This window comes from Lycorma delicatula, chromosome 2, assembly GCF_047948215.1.
Source record: "Lycorma delicatula isolate Av1 chromosome 2, ASM4794821v1, whole genome shotgun sequence".
Classification (NCBI taxonomy): Eukaryota; Metazoa; Arthropoda; class Insecta; order Hemiptera; family Fulgoridae; genus Lycorma; species Lycorma delicatula.
This window is the reverse complement of record NC_134456.1, coordinates 109237297-109261598: the sequence shown is the minus strand read 5'-3', so window position 1 is coordinate 109261598 and position 24302 is coordinate 109237297. Positions and strand designations below refer to the sequence as shown.

Below are 24302 nucleotides of genomic sequence, written 5' to 3'. Positions count from 1 at the left end.
GCAATGGAAATTACTTATTTTACTAAGTACTAATTGCTTAATTGCTGTATCGTGCCTTGCTATTAATAATGCAGTATGCGATAGATAAATACATGTTAGTAAATAAGCATCCATAATAGCTGTTTAAAAAACTATCCGAAGTTAAGAGTGACGTTTCAACTCGTGATTTCAGTCAGCTGACTTGCTTGCCTTCCTCTTGTTTCGGTTTAACCTAGACTTCATGTTTATGTTTATGTAAATTGTTAATATTGTAATATTCACCATGAATGAGCCACGTATTGGACCGGTAAGTTGAACACTGATAAGAATTTAAAAAATTAGGTTTACGATTTCGTTGTAACATATTATATGGCTTTGTAAATGAACCTGTGGAAATAATTTTATCAAAATTTATTGTAATTATGTAAATAAGCATGTTGTAATATCCAAGTCAATATACGAAATTAACATTAGATTATTAGCTGATGTTGATCATATTGAAATGATAAAACTTTGATAAGGTTGTTAATAGAAGATTAAATTATGTATACTGTAAAAGCCAACCAAATAACAGTATCTGGGAGTGTATGTAACAGTGAACTTCTTTTTTATAATTATTCAAAACCACTTGATTTGTTATCTATTTGATTCTCTATTTTCGGTATCAACTAATTTGACTGAAGGTACAGGCAGTATTTGATATATGAATAGTGCACACTAATTTACTTTGGAACTATTTACTTGATGAATAATGAATATGTGCATTGCTCTTCTCTTACGTAAGAGTAAGGTAAAGCAACTTCTTGAAGTATAAATTTGCAAATCCATGATGCATCTTGGCAAGAGAAGAATCTTTATCACTTCTGTTCTGCTTAAATCCATCAGGGTTTCTTTGCACCACTATTTTAAAAATCAGCTGATTCTTGTCAGGTTTTAATTCAGTTGTCATTTGTTTATTTTTTGCTCTGGATTTGTTTATATAATTTTTTTTATATTTGTAATTTTTTATTTTAATATAAAAACTGCTCAGTGTCATTTTCTTAATTTGAGACCTATGAAAATATATTATGATTGGATTTGAATGCAATATTATCACTTCTTCGTCATTGAGATTTATTTAATGTACACATCATCTTTATTTCATCATAGAATGAAGACTTATCTTCAAAGATAAGGTTTTCAGTTTTCAAAGAAATAAATAAAGATAAGTAATATTACATGAATCCTTCACCATTCCTGGAGTTTACTTTTTGAGAGTGAACAAGCAGAAAAGTTATTGTCTTAGTAACACAAGAAATTAATAATTGTTTTGAACTATGCAGATTTGTGTAAAATTTTGAAATTATTACATTCACAAACTCTGCAAGTCCCTAACTGTTCATGAGAGTTATGTTAAAATCTACTTTAGATGTAAAACTGAGTAATGAGACCTGAATTCATATTAAAATTGAATATACATATGGATTTGTATTTGTAAAAGTTTCTTTAAAACACATTAGTGCCTCAAATAGTAGATAAATAGTAGATAATAGTAGACATTTTTATTGATTTTTTACTTCAGTAAAAGTTAGTTTAAAAATTATACAATTTTAACAAAAACAGTGAAAAATGCCATAGCTTATTATTTTACTTGTAAAAATATTTTAAATTACCACTATTAAAATATTAGATAAATTTTTTATTTTATTTATTAGTGGACAATGTTAATGTAAATATTAATTTTCAACTATTACGTTATTTTTGTAATCTTTATTACTGTTTTCACTGATTATAAGTGACAAGTTATTGAAATCTACATGAAATAGAAGAGGAAGTATAGTTTAGTTTATCTGTTATTATTCTTGGTACTTATGTATAAATGGATTATTGGTATTTTTCTACCGACATTAAAATAGTAGAAATGATTGTATTCACAATTTGTATGTAGCATTTAAGTACTACAAAGGTAGAATTTCACTGTTAATTACTGAATTATGTCAGATCCACATCTATGTTTTATATAGAGTGAAGCTATAGATAACAATTACTAATGATTAAAATAGATTTTCTGCTTGGTTGTATGAACTGTCACTCCTTTCACTTGTTTTAATAAGTAAAGCTAAAGAATTTTACATTTTATAAAAATTGAAAAGTATATTAATTATTATTCTGTATTAAATGATATATATCAACTGCATATAAACTGAACTGCATTCTCAACTAAATGCATTATACATTAGCGTTATTTGCCTGAGCAAACAAAGAAAGCTATGGCCAGTGCTTAATTGTTGAGTTACTTGCAAAATGTTTCTGGGAATATGTAAAAAGATAATACAAAACTGTTATTCATTTACTTTTCCCTGTTTTAGGATATTCCAGATTTTGTCGTGTTTCGTTCAGTCTTCTATTATTGTTTCATGATAATTGTTGTTCCTGTTATAACTTTCTTTGGGACCAAGTTCATTATATTTGACGGTATGTATTTTATATTTGTATTTTTTTTAATAATATTTGCAAATTTATTTTTCTATGCAAGTAGATAATTAGAAAAGGACTTCCATTAAAGAATTTTATTAGTTCATTTACATGCTTTATTTTCATTTATGTGCTTTAATACATTAAATATTTTTGATTTATTCTTTATTATATTTGTTTTTAATTATTAATTGTATATAGAATGATAAAATACACACAGTAGATCAGGCAGTCTTATATTTCAATAACATATTATTCTTTCATAAGAAAGGTTAAAAATTGTCCATTGCAAGGTTCAGTCACCATTGATATGAATGATAAGTCAGAATAAGGTGCTGTAGATTGGATTGACATTATATACTGTGTGTTAAGAAAACTTGGAATTTTCTCATGTGGCTCTTTGGTGTTTGAAGTTAAGCAATTTTTCAGCTTGTATTTGAAAATTATTAAATAGAAAAATGTGCTGCTCCACTCCTGGGGGACTATTTTTGTGTGTTTTGGTGGGGGTGGCTATGCCTAAGAACCTGACACAGTGGCTGTATGACCTCCAAACCAATACAGGATCTTATCAAATGGATGTCAGGCTTTCTTAGTATGTTTATATAGGTTCATACATATACACCTCATGTTGGTCTAATTATTGTATTAATATATATAAGTGTTCGTATGCATAGTTTTTTAATATTTCTTAATTGATATATGAAAAAAATAATAACATGTGTAACATTTGTTCATATCTTTAGCTGTAAATACTTTTGACTTATTAGACAACAGAAGTGATAAAAATATTATTTAAAATTCACTTAAAAGGTATAACAATATTATATTAAAAATAAAAACCCAGAGTAGGAAATACTTGGTTTTTTAAAGTTCTTAATTACAATCTCCAACTTAAAATTCTTTTTTGAATTTTTCCTTTACTTCATGAATTTAATCTTACTAATTTTGGGTTGAGAAAAATTAATATCACAACGAAAAAGTTTTATTAGCTCTAGTTTCTACGATATACAATAGGTGGAAGTATTTTGTTTTAACGGATTAAGAGAAAATGATACATTTTAATTACATATACCAATAACATAGAAAGCCCATTTGACATTTTTTAATGATAGTTACATTCTAAGAGTTCTTAATTGGTGGAAGAATACCTGGCAGTTGGTTGGGTCTGAAGAGAATCATGTGGTGGCTTCATGAGATCGTTGTCTTTTGGCTTTCCTCTTGTAAGTGAGTTCTGGAGCATCCCTACACACAGACCAGCAGTAATCTGCAAGCATTGCTTCATTCCAATGGCCCTGATATCTTTGTTCCATTACAGACATATCCTAATGGAATCTTTCTGTGTATTCATCACTGACAACCCCACAAGTAGCAGGGAAAAAGTCCAGGTGTGAGTGAAGAAAATGGATTTTAAGGAACATGTTGCATCCGAGTTGATGGTATTTTTGCAGAAGTACTGTCACCAACTGACTGCAGTTTTCATCTCTTTTGTTGCTTAAAAATCCATGAACGACTCCCTTTAAGTTAAGGCTTCCCAAGCTTTCTTTTCTTTCCCCTGCAAAATTTGGTCAAACACAGGATTCTTTACAAGTTGTTGAAATTGTAGTCCAACAAAAATACCTTCCTCGTTGTACAACTGAACAAGAGTTGCAACTGTTATGTGGACCCCATGACTTATCCTGGTCCCTTACTTTTATACCAAAATAATGCTGATAGAAAGTATTCACAAGAGGCATCAGATTGCGTTTGTGTGACAAAAATGTTACCTCACCACAAATTTAACAAAAATTATTCACTGAATTTACCCATTTTTGTGGCATTTTGATTTAACTAATTTTTCACTTCAAAAGCACTCGAAAACCAGAAATTCTGCACCAATTACAACACAAACAATATGAAACTCACAGTCGCAGCAACGGTAATTATGTTTGTAGCCTACAAACAACTGGAGAACATTGTGTTTTGTCATTTAACAGGTGTGACAACTCCAAAAACAAAATTACCCCCAAACTAAAAATGTAGATCGGGTAAAAAATGACATTTCATTGTATCTCCAAAGCAAGAGCTAATCAGTCATTTTTATGGTGAATTTTTTTATGGTGAATTAATTCTTCTTAAATTTCTGGCAGCAATATTTTTAATAACTGGTAAATTGAGACCTAAGAAAAAGCAAACTCTACAGTTAGTTGTCTATTGCTGCATTTTTTCTACTTATTTTACTAGCTGGAGTAGCCAACGTCACTCAGTTTAAGTCAGGTAAAGTCATATACTACTGATACCTTAACATTTTTACTGACGTGAAGTATATTTTTCATTTATAAAAGAACAGATTAAATAACTCTAATTTAAACCTTTAATAAAAAGACTAGAGGTTCTTTTGAGGGTACTGGGAAATGAACTCTTGGACAATAATATAAATTTTTATTTTTTGTGAAGGTTGAACACATTTTGAAAAAGAACATTTCAATTTCTGTTAATATTGATTAGCAGTAATATTTCCCTTGAAGAGAAATAAGTTCTGATCTTTGAAATCATTTTTACTTTATAATTCTTTCTGATGTTAAAGCACACTTTAAATTTAAGAGTAGTTTAAACACTACATTATTTTTTTTTTCATTTTTTAACTTATATTATGATTTTTAATTTTTTCTGAGGCAGAACACATTTTGAAAAATGGTTCAAATATCAATTATTTATTTGTGAGGGCTAAGGTATAAAAGGCAGAAGAGGATGGCAATAGGACATAAATCTGCTGAATATTATTATAACTTTTAATTTTTTCTGAAGTTAGGATATGTTTTGAGGAATTGTTGAAATATTGAACCATATATGCAGAAAACATCTCAAAAAAATTAAGTTTTTTTCTGCTATAAAGTAAATAGATTCTTTGCAGATGTAATAGTTGACTGTTAGAAAGAATAGATGAAAAATACCTTTCGTGAGAGGAAGACTGAGAAAAAGTTAGGAGACAGAATGGGATTAAGTATTAGAAAAACTACAAAATCACAGGTGGACAGTATTTAAATTCACTAGAGCCAGTCAATGTTGAAGTAATGATTATCGCTTAAAAATCTGTTAAAAGTAAAATTTACTACTATGGTGGAGTTATCAAAGACTATTAAAAAAATTTTTTAAAAATTAACATAGAAACAACTGATCATGGTTATTAATAAATTAGATGATTCATGAAAGTATCAGGTCATTGTTGAGTCATAGAGCTTTTGCAAAAATTAACAGTGATGTTTCACTTGAGTCCTTTTGCCAGTTAAAATTGTACTTTTATTTTGGTTAAATAAAATCAGATTGATGTTCTGATTTTAGATCCTTTGGTATTAATAGAATTGATTTTATATAAAAAAAGCATCATTTGCTATTCTTTAGCACATTAGTGTCGCATCATTCAAATCGGTGTGATAAGCAGTTATCACTTTTGGCTTGATTGATGGGTTAGATATGTTTTTTGGTTCTTGTTTATTACTAGAGATTGTTACTAAGGTGCACAGGTTGTTACTAAGTATACATAGGTACACTTTGCAATGATCAGTTTTTAGTTCCTGCAGTTAGTTTTTTTATTGTGTGGACTTTAGTATTTTAAAAGATTTCACTATCTTTTTTAGAATACAAACAGTAATTATTTTTTGGATTTTACTTATTTTTAATGTTTCAACATTAAATTTATAAAATTTAGTTTATTTTTCAATTTTTGGCAATATAATTTCATCTGAAATTTATTAAAATTATTTTAAAATAATGTTTCCTCTGATAAAATTTCTCTCCCTGCTCACTTCCGTGAGAGCCTTTCCCTAGTTATCAGATTTTTTTCATTATTATTGTAGTTATTTTTGGATTGATTTGCTCAGTATAACATACTTTAGAATCATCGTGATAGTGTGAAATTATTACATGGTGAAGTAATTTATTAATTGTTTGTAACTACAAATATTTTTAATTTATTTCCCCAAGTCTATTACAAATCCTATTTTCCATTGTTTATAGATCTGTTGTTAATTTTATAATATTATTGATCATATTGCTACTCCTACATTATGTTCTTGCTGTTTTATGTATGATTTGGAAACAAAATTTTATTCGAAAAGTTTTTATAAGAAATCTTCTGTAGAAAAAAAAAAGGTATTTGTTTTATCATTCACTCGAACAAATACAGTTTCAGATTTAAATTATCAAGAACTGTTTATTATGAATAAAGAAAAGCTCAGCAGAATCAAATCTGCATTCTTTTGCATAAGAAAGAAAATTTGTCAAGGTAAATGATTGTGTAATTTGATCATGGGTCAGGCATGATCCAAGCTTGTGGGGAGGATAAAGCTACATGAGTTCTAGAGAAAAACGGATTACAGGGATCTTTATGATCCTTTTTTTGGTGGTTCCAGTTATTTATCATTTTTATGTTATACTTTCCATTTATTGCAATCTTTAATTATTCATATTATGTAGTTGATGGGATAATAGATGGAAAAACTGTATAACATTTATGTTAACTGTTACTGTGAAATTTCTGTTACGAATAAATTACAGGGGAATTCAGATCCTTTTAAAATTTACTATCATATTAATGAGATGTACAGGTTTAGAAGATTCAAAGCAAGTACATGAGCTGTTCAGATAGATGTATTTATTACTTAATGATTTATATTACAGTCTAAAAATGTTTGCTACTAGTAAGATTTTTTTTAAATTAACCGTATTTATGATAATCAATAATTCCTTTACATTGATAATTTACTATTGATCTCACAAAAAAGACTACAGGTATATAGCTAACAACTTTAATAATTAGTTACAAATGATGATAATAGTTTGACAGTAGAAACTATTTGTTCATAAATTTGATTTTTCAGTTGAGTTTTTGAGAAAATTTGGAAATCATAAACTTATTTTATCTGTCATTATTCATAACTGTCATAAACAAGATAAATAGAAAGCCAAGAAAAACAACCTTTTTATTTACTTAGGCCATTAATGTTCTCAGAAAAATAGAAGATGTAATAAAAGATCACCTTATGGTGTGTGGAAAAATTAGAATGGTAGGAGATATGTAACTACAGATAAAAACAAAACAATGTTAGTAATAAAAAATGTTTAAAATGGAAGAAGCAGTTTACAAATGCCAAGCTAAATTGGAAGTGGTTAAAAATGTTTTGTATCTAGGTATGAAATATCTGAGGATGGGAGGTCAGTCAGAAAATTAGTTGTTAATTGCAGATGCCAGGAGGATTTTACTAACAGAAGATGTACATGAATTACTTGCTCCGTTTTATGTCTCAGGTTTTGGGTAAATACAAGTAGATAAGATAGTAAAACTACTATAAGTCTTATTATTCTACTAGTGACTGAAATTATTTTTTAATTCAGGGAAGAATTGAACAGGTAGATTAATATGGTTTAGGGACTCATTGAGAATGCCCAAGTGGAAGAATAACAAAAAGATCTGATAAGCATAACAGAAATAAGGTCTAACAGAAGATCAATAAAAAATTGACAGGTCATATAGCATTTCATTTTGGCTGGCCTTTCATTCTTATAATTTAAAAAAAAAAATTTGAATTTATTTTCAGTAATATTTTAACCTTCAATGAAAAATTATAAAGACCTGTTCTTTTTTTCAATAAATATTAAGTCAAATAATCCAATGTTCCTAGTAAAATTTTTAAATGCATATTACTTTGAAATTAGGAACTGATTTTTCAAAATTCAAATTAGATAATTTTATAAGGTTCTATAATTGCCCATTTTGTGTTGGATTTCCAAATTTGTCATAATTTAGAGTTTACAATTATTTGTGTTTGAGAAAGTAAGGCAGCATTTATTTAATCCTATGTGAAAAATATGTTTCTGTATATGATTTTATATATTTTCCCTTCAAAGTGGTATATTAATTATACGTAAGATTTTATTTTATTTTTATTCTAATTTTTCAAAATTTCAAACCGTAATATCTCAATAAATACTGCATCCATTCCCCATTCAAATTTTTCATTTTTCTTTATACTGAATTTTAACATTTTTGTAATTTTTCTTGTACATTAAAGAAAAATCATTTAATTAGATTAAAATATATTAATCAATGTATATTTTTATTTTCATATCAGTGTTTAAGTTATTAACAGATGTATCACTAACTTAAACATTAGTGTGATTTTCCTGTACCATTGATGCATGGAGTTTTATTTTTATTATTAAACTTCTTTGTCAATTGTCAGCATATTGCATTATCCAAAAGTGGAATTTTTGTAGACATCAGTAAATTTATTCCTCTTTGTTTTCTATTTAAATAATGTAATTTTTTATTTTAAATGCGATAGTTTTATATTTATATTTTCAAATCCACCACTTCCTTGATCTTTGTCAAATTAGTTCTACCCCAGCCATTGTGAAATAAAGTTTAGTAGTCCAACCCCAGTTGTGAAGTTAAACACCTATCGGGTTGGTCTAGTGGTTAACGCGTCTTCCCAAATCAGCTGATTTGGAAAGTCGAGAGTTACAGCGTTCAAGTCCTAGTAAAGCCAGTTATTTTTACACGGATTTGAATACTAGATCGTGGATACCGGTGTTCTTTGGTGGTTGTGTTTCAATTAACCACACATCTCAGGAATGGTCGAACTGAGAATGTACAAGACTACACTTCATTTACACTCATACATATCATCCTCATTCATCCTCTGAAGAATTATCTAAACGGTAGTTACCGGAGGCTAAACAGGAAAAAGAGAGTTGTGAAGTTAAACACCATTTAGTTATCAGGACTTTTCTGGTTTGATCAATCTATGTTAGGATAAATTATTTTTTATATATAAATTTTTAATCTAATTACTCGTTTTTTATTACAATTTTTATTTATATCATATAACAAATCAAAATTATTAATTCTAATCTATTTTTTATATTAAATGAACAATATTTATTTTATACTATAAAAGAACATAAATATAACAAATAAGTATTACAAAATTTATTTATAAAATATATTAAATATCATAAATATTAAAATCTTTTTATTTTTATTTTTTTAAATCTTAGCCTTCTCATGTTACTAGAAGTCTCAGGGATAAAGCCCACATTCTTTAAATGTTTATCTATTTACATAAGTGAAATAGATATGAAAAAATTCAGATTTAAAAAAAAATAGTATTACTGAAAAAATTCACTGATAAAATAATATTGTCACTGTAAAAAAAAAAAAGTTTTGCTTTTATTTAAATAAATTTGTGAGAGAATCTTTTAAATTGGTCAGTAATCTATTAAAAATGGTATTGGAAGCATAAGAAAAGCCCCGTTCTTGTAAGCCAAAGTATTGTGTTTAGATATACAAAGATAGTTGTGTTATCAAGTTATATAGGGGTGGATAATGTTTTTTTTTCTTTTCTAAGAATAAATAATTATTGATTTTTAGCAAAGGTTGCACATTCATAATTATAAATATGGACAAGTTGAAATTTTTAATTCACTAAATTAGTTAAATCATATTTGTAGGCATCTAATAGTGATTTGTACAGCACATTTTTGTATTTTAAAATTTTATTCTGACTGTTTGAGCAACTCAAGAAATTATATATATATATATATATCCAGACCAGAATTTACATAGGCAATATAAACATTTAATTATGATGACAAGCTTGGCGTGCACGTCTAGAATCTGACTAAAGAAATTATTACATATATTAGCTAGCATACTTTATAAATAACACATAGAATCTTATCTTTCACTTTTAAAGTAAGGTAGCATTTATTAATTCTAAGAAAAATAATAAAGATCTTAGTTGAATTTTTACTAAAAGTAAATTTTTAATGTATAATTTATCATGGTTGTCATATGAAAGAAAAAGGTCCTCATAAGGTATTTTATAATCTTCTTGTTTATCTATCTTATTGCAGGTATTTTCAGGCTAGCTTCTGTATCTAGTAGTGTATATGCAGCTATTGTATCAATAATAGCATTACACATTGCTCTTGGATTATACATTTATAAAGCATATCATGAAACAGGAACAGGAACAAAACCAGCTAAACAGGATTAAATGAAAAAAAAGTATTGGTAAGAAATAATTCTCATAAGCTGGATTGATCTAAATTATTTATTTACATTATACAATGATAAATTATGTTTAAAATCATTAATTTAATTTTTGAGTTTTTAAGTGAATCATACAGATTATTTATAATGTATTCTATTTAACCATGTGACTCATCTCATATCTTGGCATCTGTGCAATCATGAATCTGTCTATTCATAGAGTGATCTGCGTAATTTTATGTGAAAAAACTACTTTAAGTTTGTAATTTGTGAAATCAATACATTTTTTCTTTTAAATTCTTTTGTAATATTTTTAAAATTAAGTGTTTCCTTCTAAAAATAAATTTATAATTATAATTTTGAAATCTGTGATTAATTTTATTTTAATAGCTTTGTTTATCAGTTTTGTTTTTTTTTTTAAATATAAGAGATTAAAATTTTAAGTTAGATGTACTTATAAGAATTTAATTTTTTTTTAATTAAAACGTTTTTTCATTTACTTTTGTAATGATTTTTTTTCTTTACATCTTAACATTCTGTAATGAATCACTGATTATTTTTAAGCAGTCTTATAAGCTTAATATGCTGTAAACACATACTAAATAGTTTCACAGCACTGATCTTTTTATATATAAAGTTATTTTCTTTTTCTTTCAATTTAATCTTAGTAATTTTTTCACTGTTATTTAGAATAGTGAGTTCTTATGTATTATTTGGAAGGAAATTGTCTAGTGAGGGAGTAGTACCATCTCAGTCTTTCATCTGGAAAGTCCTTGGTACAAAGTCCAGTTAAGCGTCTGAAGCATATTTTCATCACATATTCCTATCCACAAGTAAAGCTCATTTATAGAAGAAAAAACGAACAGAATTTTGAATAGCATTAAATCCAAAAGTTACTTCTAATTTTATTTATCGTAATCATTATTTTATGATGAAAAACTCTTACTAAATTTATCTGCAGAAAGTAAATCATAAAAATTTGTTTTTGAAATAGGATGAAGGAGATTTTTTAAAATTTCAAAACTTTTCTTAAACAAATTGTTTAAAATTGTATATATATCTTATTTTAATTTGTTTTTTTATCCAATTTGATAACATTAAGAGTAAAAAAATATCTTTTGTGTAATTTTGTAACTTCCAGCCCACAATGCTGGTCTAGTGGTTAATGACACGTCACAAATCATGCATCATTTTCAGGTCAGAGGTTCTGAGGTTCAAATTCTAGTAAAAGTTAGTTGTTTTTATACAGATTTGAATACTATACAGTGGATACTAATGTCCTTTGGTGGTTGGAGTTCAACCAACCTCATGTCTCAGGAACAATCACCCTGATTTTATACTAAACTACACCTTATTTACATGACATACATATCATCTTCATCTAATTGGGTCATGGGGGGTTGTTTATTGTTCACTAGTAGAACAGATTGCAATATACACATTAATAGTATAATTTTGGTATTTACAACACAGTATTTAAAAGAAAAAAAACAAAAACATTTACTTCTAAAACTGGCAACAAAAAATAAAATGAAAAATTAAACAACAAATTTTATTTTAATATTTTTAATAAAGCAGGTGTCTAAATAATATCCAAAGAACAAAACTGTAAAAAAAAAACTCGTAAGTAGAAGTTACTAAAAGAAGAGTCATTCAAAAAAATTTCAGCAAATGAATCTGTATATAAGAGAAGGTAAAATCCAAATTTAAAAAATCTTATTTTCTCAAATTTCCCATCTACAGGTGTTGAAAATTTCAACATGCAATTTTTTTATGAATTGTATTTGTTGTTAAATATATAGAACAACCTCTTTTCTTTTTCCTGTTTAGCCTCCGGTAACTACCGTTTAGATAATTCTTCAGAGGATGAATGAGGATGATATGTATGAGTGTAAATGAAGTGTAGTCTTGTACATTCTCAGTTCGACCATTCCTGAGATGTGTGGTTAATTGAAACCCAACCACCAAAGAACACCAGTATCCACGATCTAGTATTCAAATCCGTGTAAAAATAACTGGCTTTACTAGGACTTGAACGCTGTAACTCTCGACTTCCAAATCAGCTGATTTGGGAAGTTAACTACTAGACCAACCCGGTGGGTTAAATATTGAACAACCTGTAAATATATTTTGTTATCCGAATATCTTAAACTATTGAATTGCATCTTCTAATAAATTTGTTCATATTTATTACTGAAGATAATCTTTTTGATTAAATTCATTAATAATATAAATTGAGAGGTCACTGTATTACTTCTCTAATTATACCCACTGAACATTACATATTTTATGGTATTAAAATATGAAAAACATTACAAGTGAACATACATAAAAAAAAAACCAGAATATAACCTTAAATCTGGCATCAAATTGCATACAATTAAAGCACAAGAGTTACTTTAATATTCAGTATTTGGTGCTAATAACTTATTATATGGTGACTGTTCAACAGAATGCAGCAATGGAAATAAGTAAAATTTGAACACTTTTATTTATTATTTTCATCCTGGTGAATTCTGCCTTGCGTCCAATTATACTTACCTATTCACTCTTTGTTTGTGATAGAAAATACATATTGTAGCTTGTGAAAAATCCCAAGCCTGATCAATGTTGAAATCCAGAACTTTCTGGAGGAAAGACAAACACTACCACTCTGCCATGGAGTGCCAGGTAATAGAATTATAACATGATTATTATTCTCTAATCCAAAACAATAATTGGTTTAGGGAAATAATATATTTAATTTAAATCATTAAAAATTTATAATTTTTTTTTTTTAATTATATGTACAAATTAGTTAAGTAAAACTTCAGTTCCATTATATATCAACAGATTCATTTAGTTGATTTTACTTCAGTGACACTTATAATAAACTTGTATGTATAAATGATTTTATTATTATTTTTTCATAAAAATTTGTTTTGATGAATTAAAGATAACAAAAAAAAAAAATTAGTTAGTGCGTATGTATTATTTTAAAAACTATTATTTAAATTCACCAGTTACAGTTCATATAAAAAATTAAGAACACTTACCTATCTGTAGCACTTAAGAGCTTTTACTCTTCATCATTTTACTTCAACAAGCAGACTTTTTTAAATATTTGTTTTTAAAGTAATTTATTAGATACAGTAATATATAATGTTAAAAATAAATGTATATATATATATAAAAGTTTGAAGGGGTAACATCATCATCATCATCAGTGCTATTTATTATTGAAGTGGTAATTTTAAGACATAAGTATAGTAATATCCATTGGGATTCACAAATCAGCTGATTTTGAAGTCAAGAGTTCTAAGAATCAAATCCTTGTAAAGGCAGTTACTTTTATACTAGAATGGATTTGAATACTAGATCAAATCCTATGTTTTTTGGTGGTTGGGTTTCAATTAACCACACATCTCAGCAATGACCGACCTAAAGCTATACAAGACTACACTTCATTTACATTCATTCACATCATCCTCATTTATCCTCTGAAGTAATTTTTGACAGTGGTTCTGGAGGCTAAACAGAAAGAGAGAGAGAGTTTTTAAAAATATTGAAAATAAATAAGTTAAAAATATTTGCATATTTATGTGTTATTGTTGATTTTAAAAGTTATTCTAACTTTTAAACAAAAAAAAAATTATTTCAGCTCTGATATGATAGCTAGCAATCAAAAGCATTATGTAATAAATTTTTTGTACCTTTAATTTCAAGTACCTTGTAGTAACACACACACACACATATATATATATAAGCAAGTGATATTAGATGGTAGTTTTTGGTAAAATATCTTTATACCAAATTAAATTTTTTATTTATCAAAATAATAAACTGTCTCAGGGTCAGAAAATCTTCATTCTGTAATTTAAAAATATAAAAAATATTCCTTTCAAATTTTATTTCATTTAAGTGTTATAAAAGAATGAAAACAAGGTTGTCGGTAGCCATTTATTTCTTTTTTTGCAATGGAATTTTTTTCATTTCTATTACAATTCAATTATTTTTCATTTCTGTCCTTTTTCAGCTGACATGGTTGCTCAAAATCCTGAGAAGACACTTTACTCTCCTGACTGTCATAGTTAACAACAAAGAGAAATTATTGCTATCAAAACTGAAAGGTTATTGGTGACTTGACTTGAAACACAGTTCACTTTTGAACTTAATTCTCCAGCGATTACTCACAAAGTTTAGTCCTGATATATTCAGTAATTGTAATGGAAAGATTTATATTGGTATATCAACATGTATCTGTGTACATGGATGGCTATTTCATTAACAGTTCTCATCTGCTGGTTCATCATACAGCATAACCAATTAACATGGTATCTTTTGGCAACACAGTTTAACTACTAAAGGCACCAATTTTTTTTTTGGAAAAGAATAGAGAAATGAAGTGGTAAAAGCAGTACTTGCCCTAAAGATTAGTAAGAATGAAATAAGAAAAATTTAATGAAGATTTTACCTGGAGTCAAGCAGGCTTTGAAGGATTTAAAATCACCAGTTTATTTTACATTTAATTCAATTAATTTGTGTTTTTCATAAAATAATTTTGAATTTTTTACTAAAAATGTTTAATATTTACTTTAAAATAAACACTGTGTAATTAAAATGTTATTATTTCATAGGGTATTTTTTAAACTTTGTAATTTTCTTTTTCTTTGTATTAGACTATATTGTACATATTAGACATATGTTTTCATAAAAAAATATAATCTTTCTTCGTAGCTGGTGTATTTTAAGTTATAGGCCTATTATTAAAAGTAATTGTTTTGTACAATTAAAATTGTGTAAAAAGTAATATTAATTGATGTAGACAATATGTGTAAAGTAATATTAATTACTATATATGTAAACAATATACGTAGACAATATATGTAAAAAATAAAAATTGATGTGTAATACTAATTGTGTTTGTATTAATTACTGTAGCACAAACTGCGAATATGGTGCAAATACTGAAGGTTAATGATTATTTAACATGTATGTACTTTTTATTTTATAAACCATAATCAAATGTTAATGTAAACACCATTAAAAATAATTAGTTTAAAGAAATGTTAAAAAAGTATTGATGAATCTTTTTTTTAGAAAAAAATTCTTTATCCTTAAAAATTGGAGTACTATTTTAAAATTTTTGTTGATTAAAATCTCAGACTTCAAATTTTTCTATACATTTTACTATAAATGAAACTTATCAAAGAAACAATTTTTCAACTCTTATCAGAGTATAAGTTATACAACCACTCCTAAATAGAGGCATGCAATAAGCTTTTTTAACTATTGATTGTGTTTTTTTTCTAAGTGAGAATGGGAAAGTTTAAATAGTTGAAAATAGTGTATTGTCATTTGGGATGATTTTAATTGCATTTTGTGATAACTTAGGAAGATAATTAAAGGACGTGCCTTATCATAGGGTTGAAATTTTACAAGTTTTTACTTGTTTATCAAACTGATGTAAAGATAGTTTTTTTTAGATTAAATACAAGCAGAGTTCCAGCGTTCAAGTCCTAGTAAAGCCAATTATTTTTACACGGATTTGAATACTAGATCGTGGATACCAGTGTTCTTTGGTGGTTGGGTTTCAATTAACCACACATCTCAGAAATGGTCGAACTGGGACTGTACAAGACTACACTTCATTTACACTCACACATATCATCCTCATTCATCCTCTGAAGTATTATCTGAACGGTAGTTACCGGAGGCTAAACAGGAAAAAGAAAAAGAAAGATTAAATACAAGCATAAGTAAATAAAATAGAAAATAACTGTGGTTGTAAGGGTAAAAATAATTTTCATGCTTCGGAAGTTGAAAATTTACCCTTACCTCCCTGGAGAGGGATTAACTTTTAAATTCTTATAAATGTCAGGAAAATTAGTAACATTTTTGCCAGCTTTATTTCTTATTCTTCCCATAATGAGGTGAGGATCTATATCATAGAAAATAAATTATGAGATCTTTGAAAATTGGGGAAAGTACAAAATCAAGAATTATCAAAAATAATTTTTGTATATAATGGTTAAAATTTTAAATGGGTTTATATTTCATTCTTTTATTCTATTGATTGAAGGAGACATTATACATGGTGCTTTGGGTTGAAAAGCTAAAACAACAAATTAGCATCTGTTGCTCTACATTATCTATTCGAGAGCTATTTTGAATGTTAAGTATCTGAGGTTTGAGGAACACTAGTCAGCTACTTTTTCTGATATTAAAGATATCACCATACTGGAATTCCCTGTGATGAACAAGCGTATAAAGGTAGGCTTGAATACTGCATTTCACAGGGCTTTGCAAAATATACAGCAGGATGTTATATTATACAAACTTCGATTTTTACAAGCCCGGCATGGGATCCTGATTATTTGTGAAAATGTCTGTGCCACTTCCATAAGTTGTCAGGTGGTCCTACAATCATTAGTCATGGCAAGCAACGTCCTTTTCCTATTTTTTATCAAAACAAGACATGACATTTAATAAAAATTAAACCTATAAAGTGTAGGTATTCCCACAACTAACATTTAAATTATATATTATTATTACATACTAAATCATTCAAAATTGAATTGAAAGATAGACAAGAGTTTTAATCATTTATTTCTGATGAAATGTTATATTATTTATATTTGGTATGTTTATATGTTTTACTTATATTTAGATAGTTACCTATGAATAACGTTTTATAATTATTATTTTCAGGGATCACATCTTGTCTATGAGATAGTTCCCTACTGATGCTCTTCACCATCATTAGTTGGAAAATCCTTAAAAAGTTATGTGATGTATAAAGTTATAAATATGGGTGTTGTCATGATGTTAAATAGAATAAAAGTTTGTGTAAAAAAAAATGGTAGATATGTATGCAGTATGTGTTTGTTGATGTGCTTGTAAGTTAATTGTAAAATAATTGTATTTAATTTATGTATTTCCATATTCTTATAGAATTAATTTTATGTTCTTGGTAAATAGTAAATAATTATATTTCATAGTAGTAGTAAGTAAAAAATATAGAATAACAATCAAAATAATTTCATTTTATGGCGGTTTGGGATATCATTGTAATTTGTTTATTATGACTGGGTATTGTTTATTAATCTGTTTAAATGAAATTAGAAATTCAGCTTTGTAGATAATGCTAACTTTAACTGCATTCTTTAAAATGTACAGTTCATTGTCAACAATTAAAACTCAGTTTGGACAACCTAATTGTAATTTTCAGTGTGCTTTCCACCATTCAACACAAAATAATTTTCTGTTTTTGGATGTGCATGTAACAGTAAATTTTTTAATTGTAGTGTTTTTAACACATTAATTGCAGTAGAGAATTTTATTGTTTGACCTCCTTCCATTACAAGACTCAATGTATGTATGAGTTGTATACATGTTAAACTGCATTACAGGATTCCTGAATATACCTTATTTCTCAAATGTGACCTGTTGGTAAATATTAAAACTTATTTGTTTCTTAGTTTGTTTTGTCAAAGTTAAAAGAAAAGGTTGTAAACTAAATAATTTTACTGTTATACAACTTTACTGCATCCCATATTGCACATTTGACAGAACAGTTTAACAATAATTATTTGACAGAGTATTATATCGCACCAAGATAAAAAATATGTAAATGTTATCCAATATATTGAAGTTTTTTAAACTCTGCAGATTTTTAAAATTTGTGAAGTGGAACATTGTTTTGTTTTAAATTTTAAAACACACTTTTTTTTAAGCGAAAATGTTATATCATGTCACTTAAATTATTTTGAACAATAAAAAATCAATTTTTTCTTGAAAATATTATTCATAAAATAATCAGATTTATCTAGAAGTTCATTTATTAATCTAAATTCAAATTTTTATTTAATTTTTGTAAAAAAAAAATTCCTAAATTTAAAGTAATTTAATACTTTCTATAGTACAGTTTTTTGTTTTCTAAATTACAGTTTATTAATAATAACAAAAAGTGTCATATTTCTAAATAATATTATGTTCTAATATTATTTGTACCCATAATAATAGTAGTGATCAATTTATGTTTAAAATTGACTGAAAATAGACAAACTGGTTCTAAGTTTTAAGGTAAACAAAATTATAATAATGAAAACTTAATTTTCTTCAATTAAAAATATAAATATGCTAACCTGATTTAATATATTTATATTAAAAAACTTTATTCAGATCATAGAAAAATATTTCCTTAGAAAAAATGCTACAGTTGTGTTTCTATATACTGGACTACTATCTGTATACTGGTGGTTTAAGTTTCATGCAGTTCAGAAAACAATCCTGGGATTCTATACTTGTTTAACATAATTAGTCATTACTTGTCAGCTACATGCATTGAAAAAATGAGAAAAATTGTTTTTTTAAATGTATAAATAATATGCCATACAATGTGATAGATAACAATGACAGAGTTGGACATATGGTAGTTGCTGTGCAGAGCCCCAGGAACCTGAATCACAGTCGATGTGTTGACTTATGTCACAGTGAACTTATAAATTTTGAACGTTAAATAATATTCAATATAATTTTATTGAACATCTTACAACAACAAACCTCATATGCTGTAATAAAACTTAGAAATGATATAAATACATACTAGTTGATCTATGAAATTTGTAAAACATTACTGTATATTATAAATTACTTATAATGTTTAATGTTTAAATTTATAATGTTTAATTTTAAGTAATTATGTGAAGCTTTACATTTACAGATAAAAAAGGAAAATTTCAACAAAGAAATTAAATAATTTGATATTGATTCAGACATTGCTCCATACTTCCTTTCTAACTACACTAACTATTTCTTTAAAATCTAACTTTTATTAATGTTACAGTCCATATAACTAAGTATGTATTAACAATAAAATGCCAACCTTATGATCATAAGTGGTAAGATAAATAAATTCTGGCTTGCTTATCTTCATTGTATAATTTGATTATGGTTAATCAATTGCAGGATGAAATCAAGTTGAAAAGTGATTGATACACCATTATATAAAGAAGTGCTTAGAAATCAAATACTTTTTTGGCATTATATTTGAAATAAAATTATAAGTCATTATTTCTGTTAATATAAAATTTAATTTAGAAATTGAGTTTCTTTTAATTATTTTTTCAAATTCTTTGCTTTAAATGTTTGGTATTATGTGAGAGTTAGTTTTTTCTCTTTATGAATATGCTACAGAAAAAAAATATTTTGTTGATACTATTCACATAGTTTCAGATCAGTTCATAGTTTCAGAAAAGATTTACATAAATTTACCTTTTCTACATAAATTTAGCTAAATTTTTTAATACAGTACATACCTTACCAAATTAATAATATTTATCAAGTAGTGTAATTTATTTGTTGTATACTTTTGCTCGGAAATGAGACAAAAATTGGCAAATTGGAGCATTAAGTCAATTTAGATTTTCTGTAATTCAGACCAGGGACCTGTTTTTGATTTAAAACTACTTTTCATTTCTCATTCTGCATAATTTATTAAGTGGAGTAATTCTGTGTAATCATTTTTATATACGTTGCATATTTGCTCTGTTTTTTAAAGAACACTCAAAGTTTGCATTGTTTATAATTAAAATGCAGTTATCTTGGAGTAAAAAATGTTCATCTTAAAATTCATTGGAAGTGGTTATTTGATTCATAGAAATCCGTAATTTAATTTTAATCTCTAGGGTTATACTTCGTTGATATTTTGTAAATAAAAATATTTTCATGGCTGCTGTTTCTTGTTTTTTCAAAGAAACCATTTTAACATTGTTTGTCATATTGTATACATGCAGTAAGATGCAACCAAAATAACTAATAGCATATAAATTTATCTCATCCATAATTCTTGTAGGCTACTTTAAAAACCTTAAAAAAATAATGATTTCTCCATATTATTTTGCAACTCTTCACTCTACACTCTTCAAAGGAAATTCTGCTCCACAATTCAAAATATCTTTTGCAGAGACAAGTGAAGTATATTATATGATTTACAAAATCTTCAATAAAAAATGTTGTTTTCATTCCATGAAAATGTTATATCATTCTGTTGGTTACTGTTGTAACAGAACCTTTAAGTTAAAGATATGTTGGAAATGCCTGTAGATACAAGATAACTATATAACAGTAGATGTCAAAAAAATATAAGATAAATTTTAATGTATCAAGTGATTTTCAATTTCAAGAAGCTTATAGTTAAATCAAACTAAAGTGTAATTTTTTTCCAGAAATTGTAGATGCATTGAAACAACTATTAACTGAAATAAGCAGTTAAATGCAGAAGAAATTTGCCTTGGTTGCCTGTGAAATCGGTTACAGTATTATGCAACCACAGCTATGCATGATATATCAAAGCCCAGCATCTGTACAATAAGAATAGATTTCTTCAGTAATAATGTATAGTAGACATTATTAAACACTATACCATGATATTGTGAAACATAATATCTATGTTCCATTATACCATATAATAACACAGCAATTATATTGACATTATGTTGAAAATGGTTAGCACATGTGCTAGCCAGAAATACCAAGGTAAAGTGCTTCAATCTTTTGGAAAAGGAATTTTTTCTTTCTTTTAAAAGAAAAGAAGTTAATTTAGTTTAATGTAATGTTATATAAAAGAATTGGTTTTTCATATTTATATAGTCTTACAATATTTTTTACATTTGAAATATACTTTTGGGAACTAAAATTACATTTTTGGCAATTCTTTACAAAAATCACAGTGTTACCATCACCTACAGTTATGTTACATTTACCTTCATTGATTACTGAATTTGGGTCCTCAAAGTGGAATGAAAATGTTCAGTTGCTAACTGCTGTGTTAATCCTTCAGTCTGTGAGAAGTTTTCAAACCTAGTTCCTGTTCCAGTTTTAGATCATTTTATTTAAATACAATTGTGATTTTTATAACTGCAATTTCAGAACAAATTTTTCCACTCTGTCTTGATTTCTTTTTTCTCAGTTGATGATGCGGTAGGTAACCTCACTACTAAACAACCAGTATTTGTTTTTAATGACAGCTATACGTCCTCTTCTTGGGATAAAAGGACAAAAGGGACAGTTGTTCCATGTACTATAAAAAAATCTCATTTGATAATATCCAGTATCATACTTACCGAGTCCAGTACTCTTCTCCTTTCCACTTCGTGATCCGGCTGTTTAAGCATTGTATGGTTAACCCTGAAATCAACAATCAAAATAGAGCAAAGGTTGATGTATTAGGTTACAGTTAAATAAAACTTAACCTTAGTGCTGCTACATGTATATCCACTCCTTCATAACCGTTAATTTCTTCAATAAAGCAGTTCTTAGAATGGATTTGGTGCATTATGTTCCAAAAGTGGAGCAAATGCATTTGAAAAATTTTCAAAATCGATCAGGTTGAACTTCCATTAAATTACAAAAAAAAACTGGATACAGTATTTATATGTTATTAATGAACATAAAATAACGTTTTAATAGCAAACAGGAACAATCATTTTTTAATCTTTATCTGAAAAAAAAAACTAAATGTAATTCACATGCCGTACCGATGAATTACAAATTATTTTATCACAAAAATTTGTAGTACAATACACTGTTATTAAATTACAACTTAATTGGCAGTTAGATCTTACTTAAAATCATCATAAATCAACTCTGAATAAAATTTTAGGATAAAGAAGCAAGTGATATTTCATTCAAGACATGTTGGTATAAAAATAAGATTGTATTGGTATTACTGTAAATTTTAAATAAAATTATTCCATTAAATTAACTTATACAAAGTAGCTTAGCTCTATCTCATCTTCTGTTTATTATGATACCAAATAGTTGTGTTTTTAAATATTAGTACAGTAATATTTTTACTGTAGTGTTGAAATTAACTTGCTGTGAGATATTTTTATGTCAGAAATATTTGTAATAATGTTTGAAACTTCATCAAGGTCAAAATTTTCCAGACGTTGAACAAATTGTCTTGGACAGAAGCCCAATTTCAGCCTTCCCCAACAAGCTCAACAGTTGGGTCTTGTAGCAGCACCTGCTTCTATCTTTCTTTTGCTTAGTTAGTAATATTATTTAAAAAACCACTGAACAAAACCTTGTTTTTTTCAGATACCTTCAAATGCAGTCGATTTTATTAATACATTGTCTTTTTGCTTACTTCTGTTCATAATTTTAAATATTTTTAATATTTAATATTTTAAAATATTTTTCAAGTCCTGGTAAAGGCAGTTACTTCTATACAGATTTGAATACTAGATCGTGGATACCGGTGTTCTTTGGTGGTTGGGTTTCAATTAACCACGCATCTCAGGAACGGTCGACCTTGAGACTATACAAGACTACACCTCATTTACATTCATACATGTCATTCTCTGAAGTAATACCTTACAGTGGTTCCGCAGGCAAAACAGAAAAAGAGACAGCTGAAGTTTAGTTACTGAAAGTACTTAAGGTAGAAAAAATGTTTACAAATTTTCAACAATCCTTTATATAATATTCAATTATAAATCATTATTAATAAGTAAAAGGATAAAAAGAATAATGTAAATTATATTCCTGACATTAAAATTAGTAGTTTCAACAGTAGATCCAACTCATTTTATTTGAATTTAACCAGTTGAGCTCTACCTCAAAAATGGCTTATAACTATCATAAACAGATGAAATGCTATAAGACCAGGTTAAAACAGGACCTTGCTTTACCCAGCCAATTAATTACATTAGTTATATACTTCCATAAATTAAAGTGAATCCTTGAATTATTAAATTTTTCCTATGGAAAAAGAGCACTTAAATCTTTAAAAAAAAACTGTTTTTTTGTCAGAAAATTGCAATGTATTGTGTGTTTGCACAGTGAAAAGTAACCGAACTAAATTTCTGTAGTCTATACAAGTAGCGCCATCTCTTGGACAACCAAGGAACTATGTAGTACGGTGTCTGACGAGTGTGTGTACACAAAATTTTGTCATTCCAGCCTCGAGTTAAATTTGGCCGCATACATTGTGTTCATGTGACCTTATGCGAGCTCACAACATGGAAGAGCAAAAATTTTGTGTTCAACTTCAAAACGTTTTTGTTGAAACTTATTCTATGATACAGCAAGTATTCAGTGATAGAGCCGTATCTTGTACTACAACATATATGTGGTGGAAGCGGTTTAAAGACGGTAGAGAATCATAGGATGATGATGAACAAAGCGGGAGGCTGCCAACAACCGTTTGCGACAAAAATATTGCAAAAGTGTGCGCACAACTGGTCAAACCATGAATTCCAAATTCTATTTGGAAGTAATGAAATGCCTGATGCATCGCATTTGTTGAATCCGTCCCAAGTACAGGAATCCGAGCAGTTGGACTCTCTTGCACGACAATGCCTTGGCACACATGGTAGCTGTTATAACACAATGCAAATCAAATCACTGTTTTACCCCACCCACCCTATTCACCTGACTTGGCTCCAGCAGACTACTTTTTTGTTCCCGAAACAAAAGTTGAAGATGAAAGGTCGCTTTATCGACGACATTCTGGCCATCCAAAGGGCTTGCACCGAGCAGTTAAAAGCGATCCCACAAAGTGATTTCTCCAGAGCGTTTGATGGGTTCTACCGGCGCTGGTAGACTAGTTATACGAGTGTATAACTAGAGAAGGGTTCTGTGTAGAGGGCTGATATGAGTAAATTCGTTCATCCCTAAATCTGTATTTCTATTTAATTTAGTTCGGTAACTTTTCAGACATACTGTGTATATGCATTTCATTTTATGATTCTTGAGAATATTGTGTGTTTTTATTAAGAAATCTTTCTTACTACTAAGTCAGTTTTTCTTATAAAAAGTTAAGTGGTGGTACACGTTTCTTTAGACTATT

At 27.5% G+C, this 24302-nt stretch overlaps 1 protein-coding gene across 2 annotated transcripts; it reads left to right on the top strand.

Annotated features, from left to right (window-relative positions):
* Nucleotides 1-133: 133 nt before the first annotated feature.
* On the top strand, nt 134-20179 carry LOC142319095 (vacuolar ATPase assembly integral membrane protein VMA21 homolog). 2 transcript variants are annotated; one of them, XM_075355990.1, is made up of 4 exons: nt 134-286; nt 2328-2433; nt 10327-10486; nt 17156-20179. In XM_075355990.1, exons 1-3 carry the CDS (start codon nt 263-265, stop codon nt 10467-10469), a joined length of 273 nt encoding a protein of 90 aa, XP_075212105.1. In that variant the 5' UTR covers nt 134-262; the 3' UTR covers nt 10470-10486; nt 17156-20179. The 2 variants fall into 2 exon arrangements, with proteins under 2 accessions (XP_075212105.1, XP_075212106.1); XM_075355991.1 differs by lacking the exon at nt 17156-20179 and adding an exon at nt 14481-17142.
* Nucleotides 20180-24302: the final 4123 nt, after the last annotated feature.

Coding starts and splice junctions, on each gene's coding strand:
- LOC142319095 (XM_075355990.1), top strand. CDS start 263: ATGAATGAGCCACGTATTGGACCG. Junction 287..2,327: donor ATGAGCCACGTATTGGACCG/GTAAGTTGAACA, acceptor TCCCTGTTTTAG/GATATTCCAGATTTTGTCGT. Junction 2,434..10,326: donor CAAGTTCATTATATTTGACG/GTATGTATTTTA, acceptor ATCTTATTGCAG/GTATTTTCAGGCTAGCTTCT.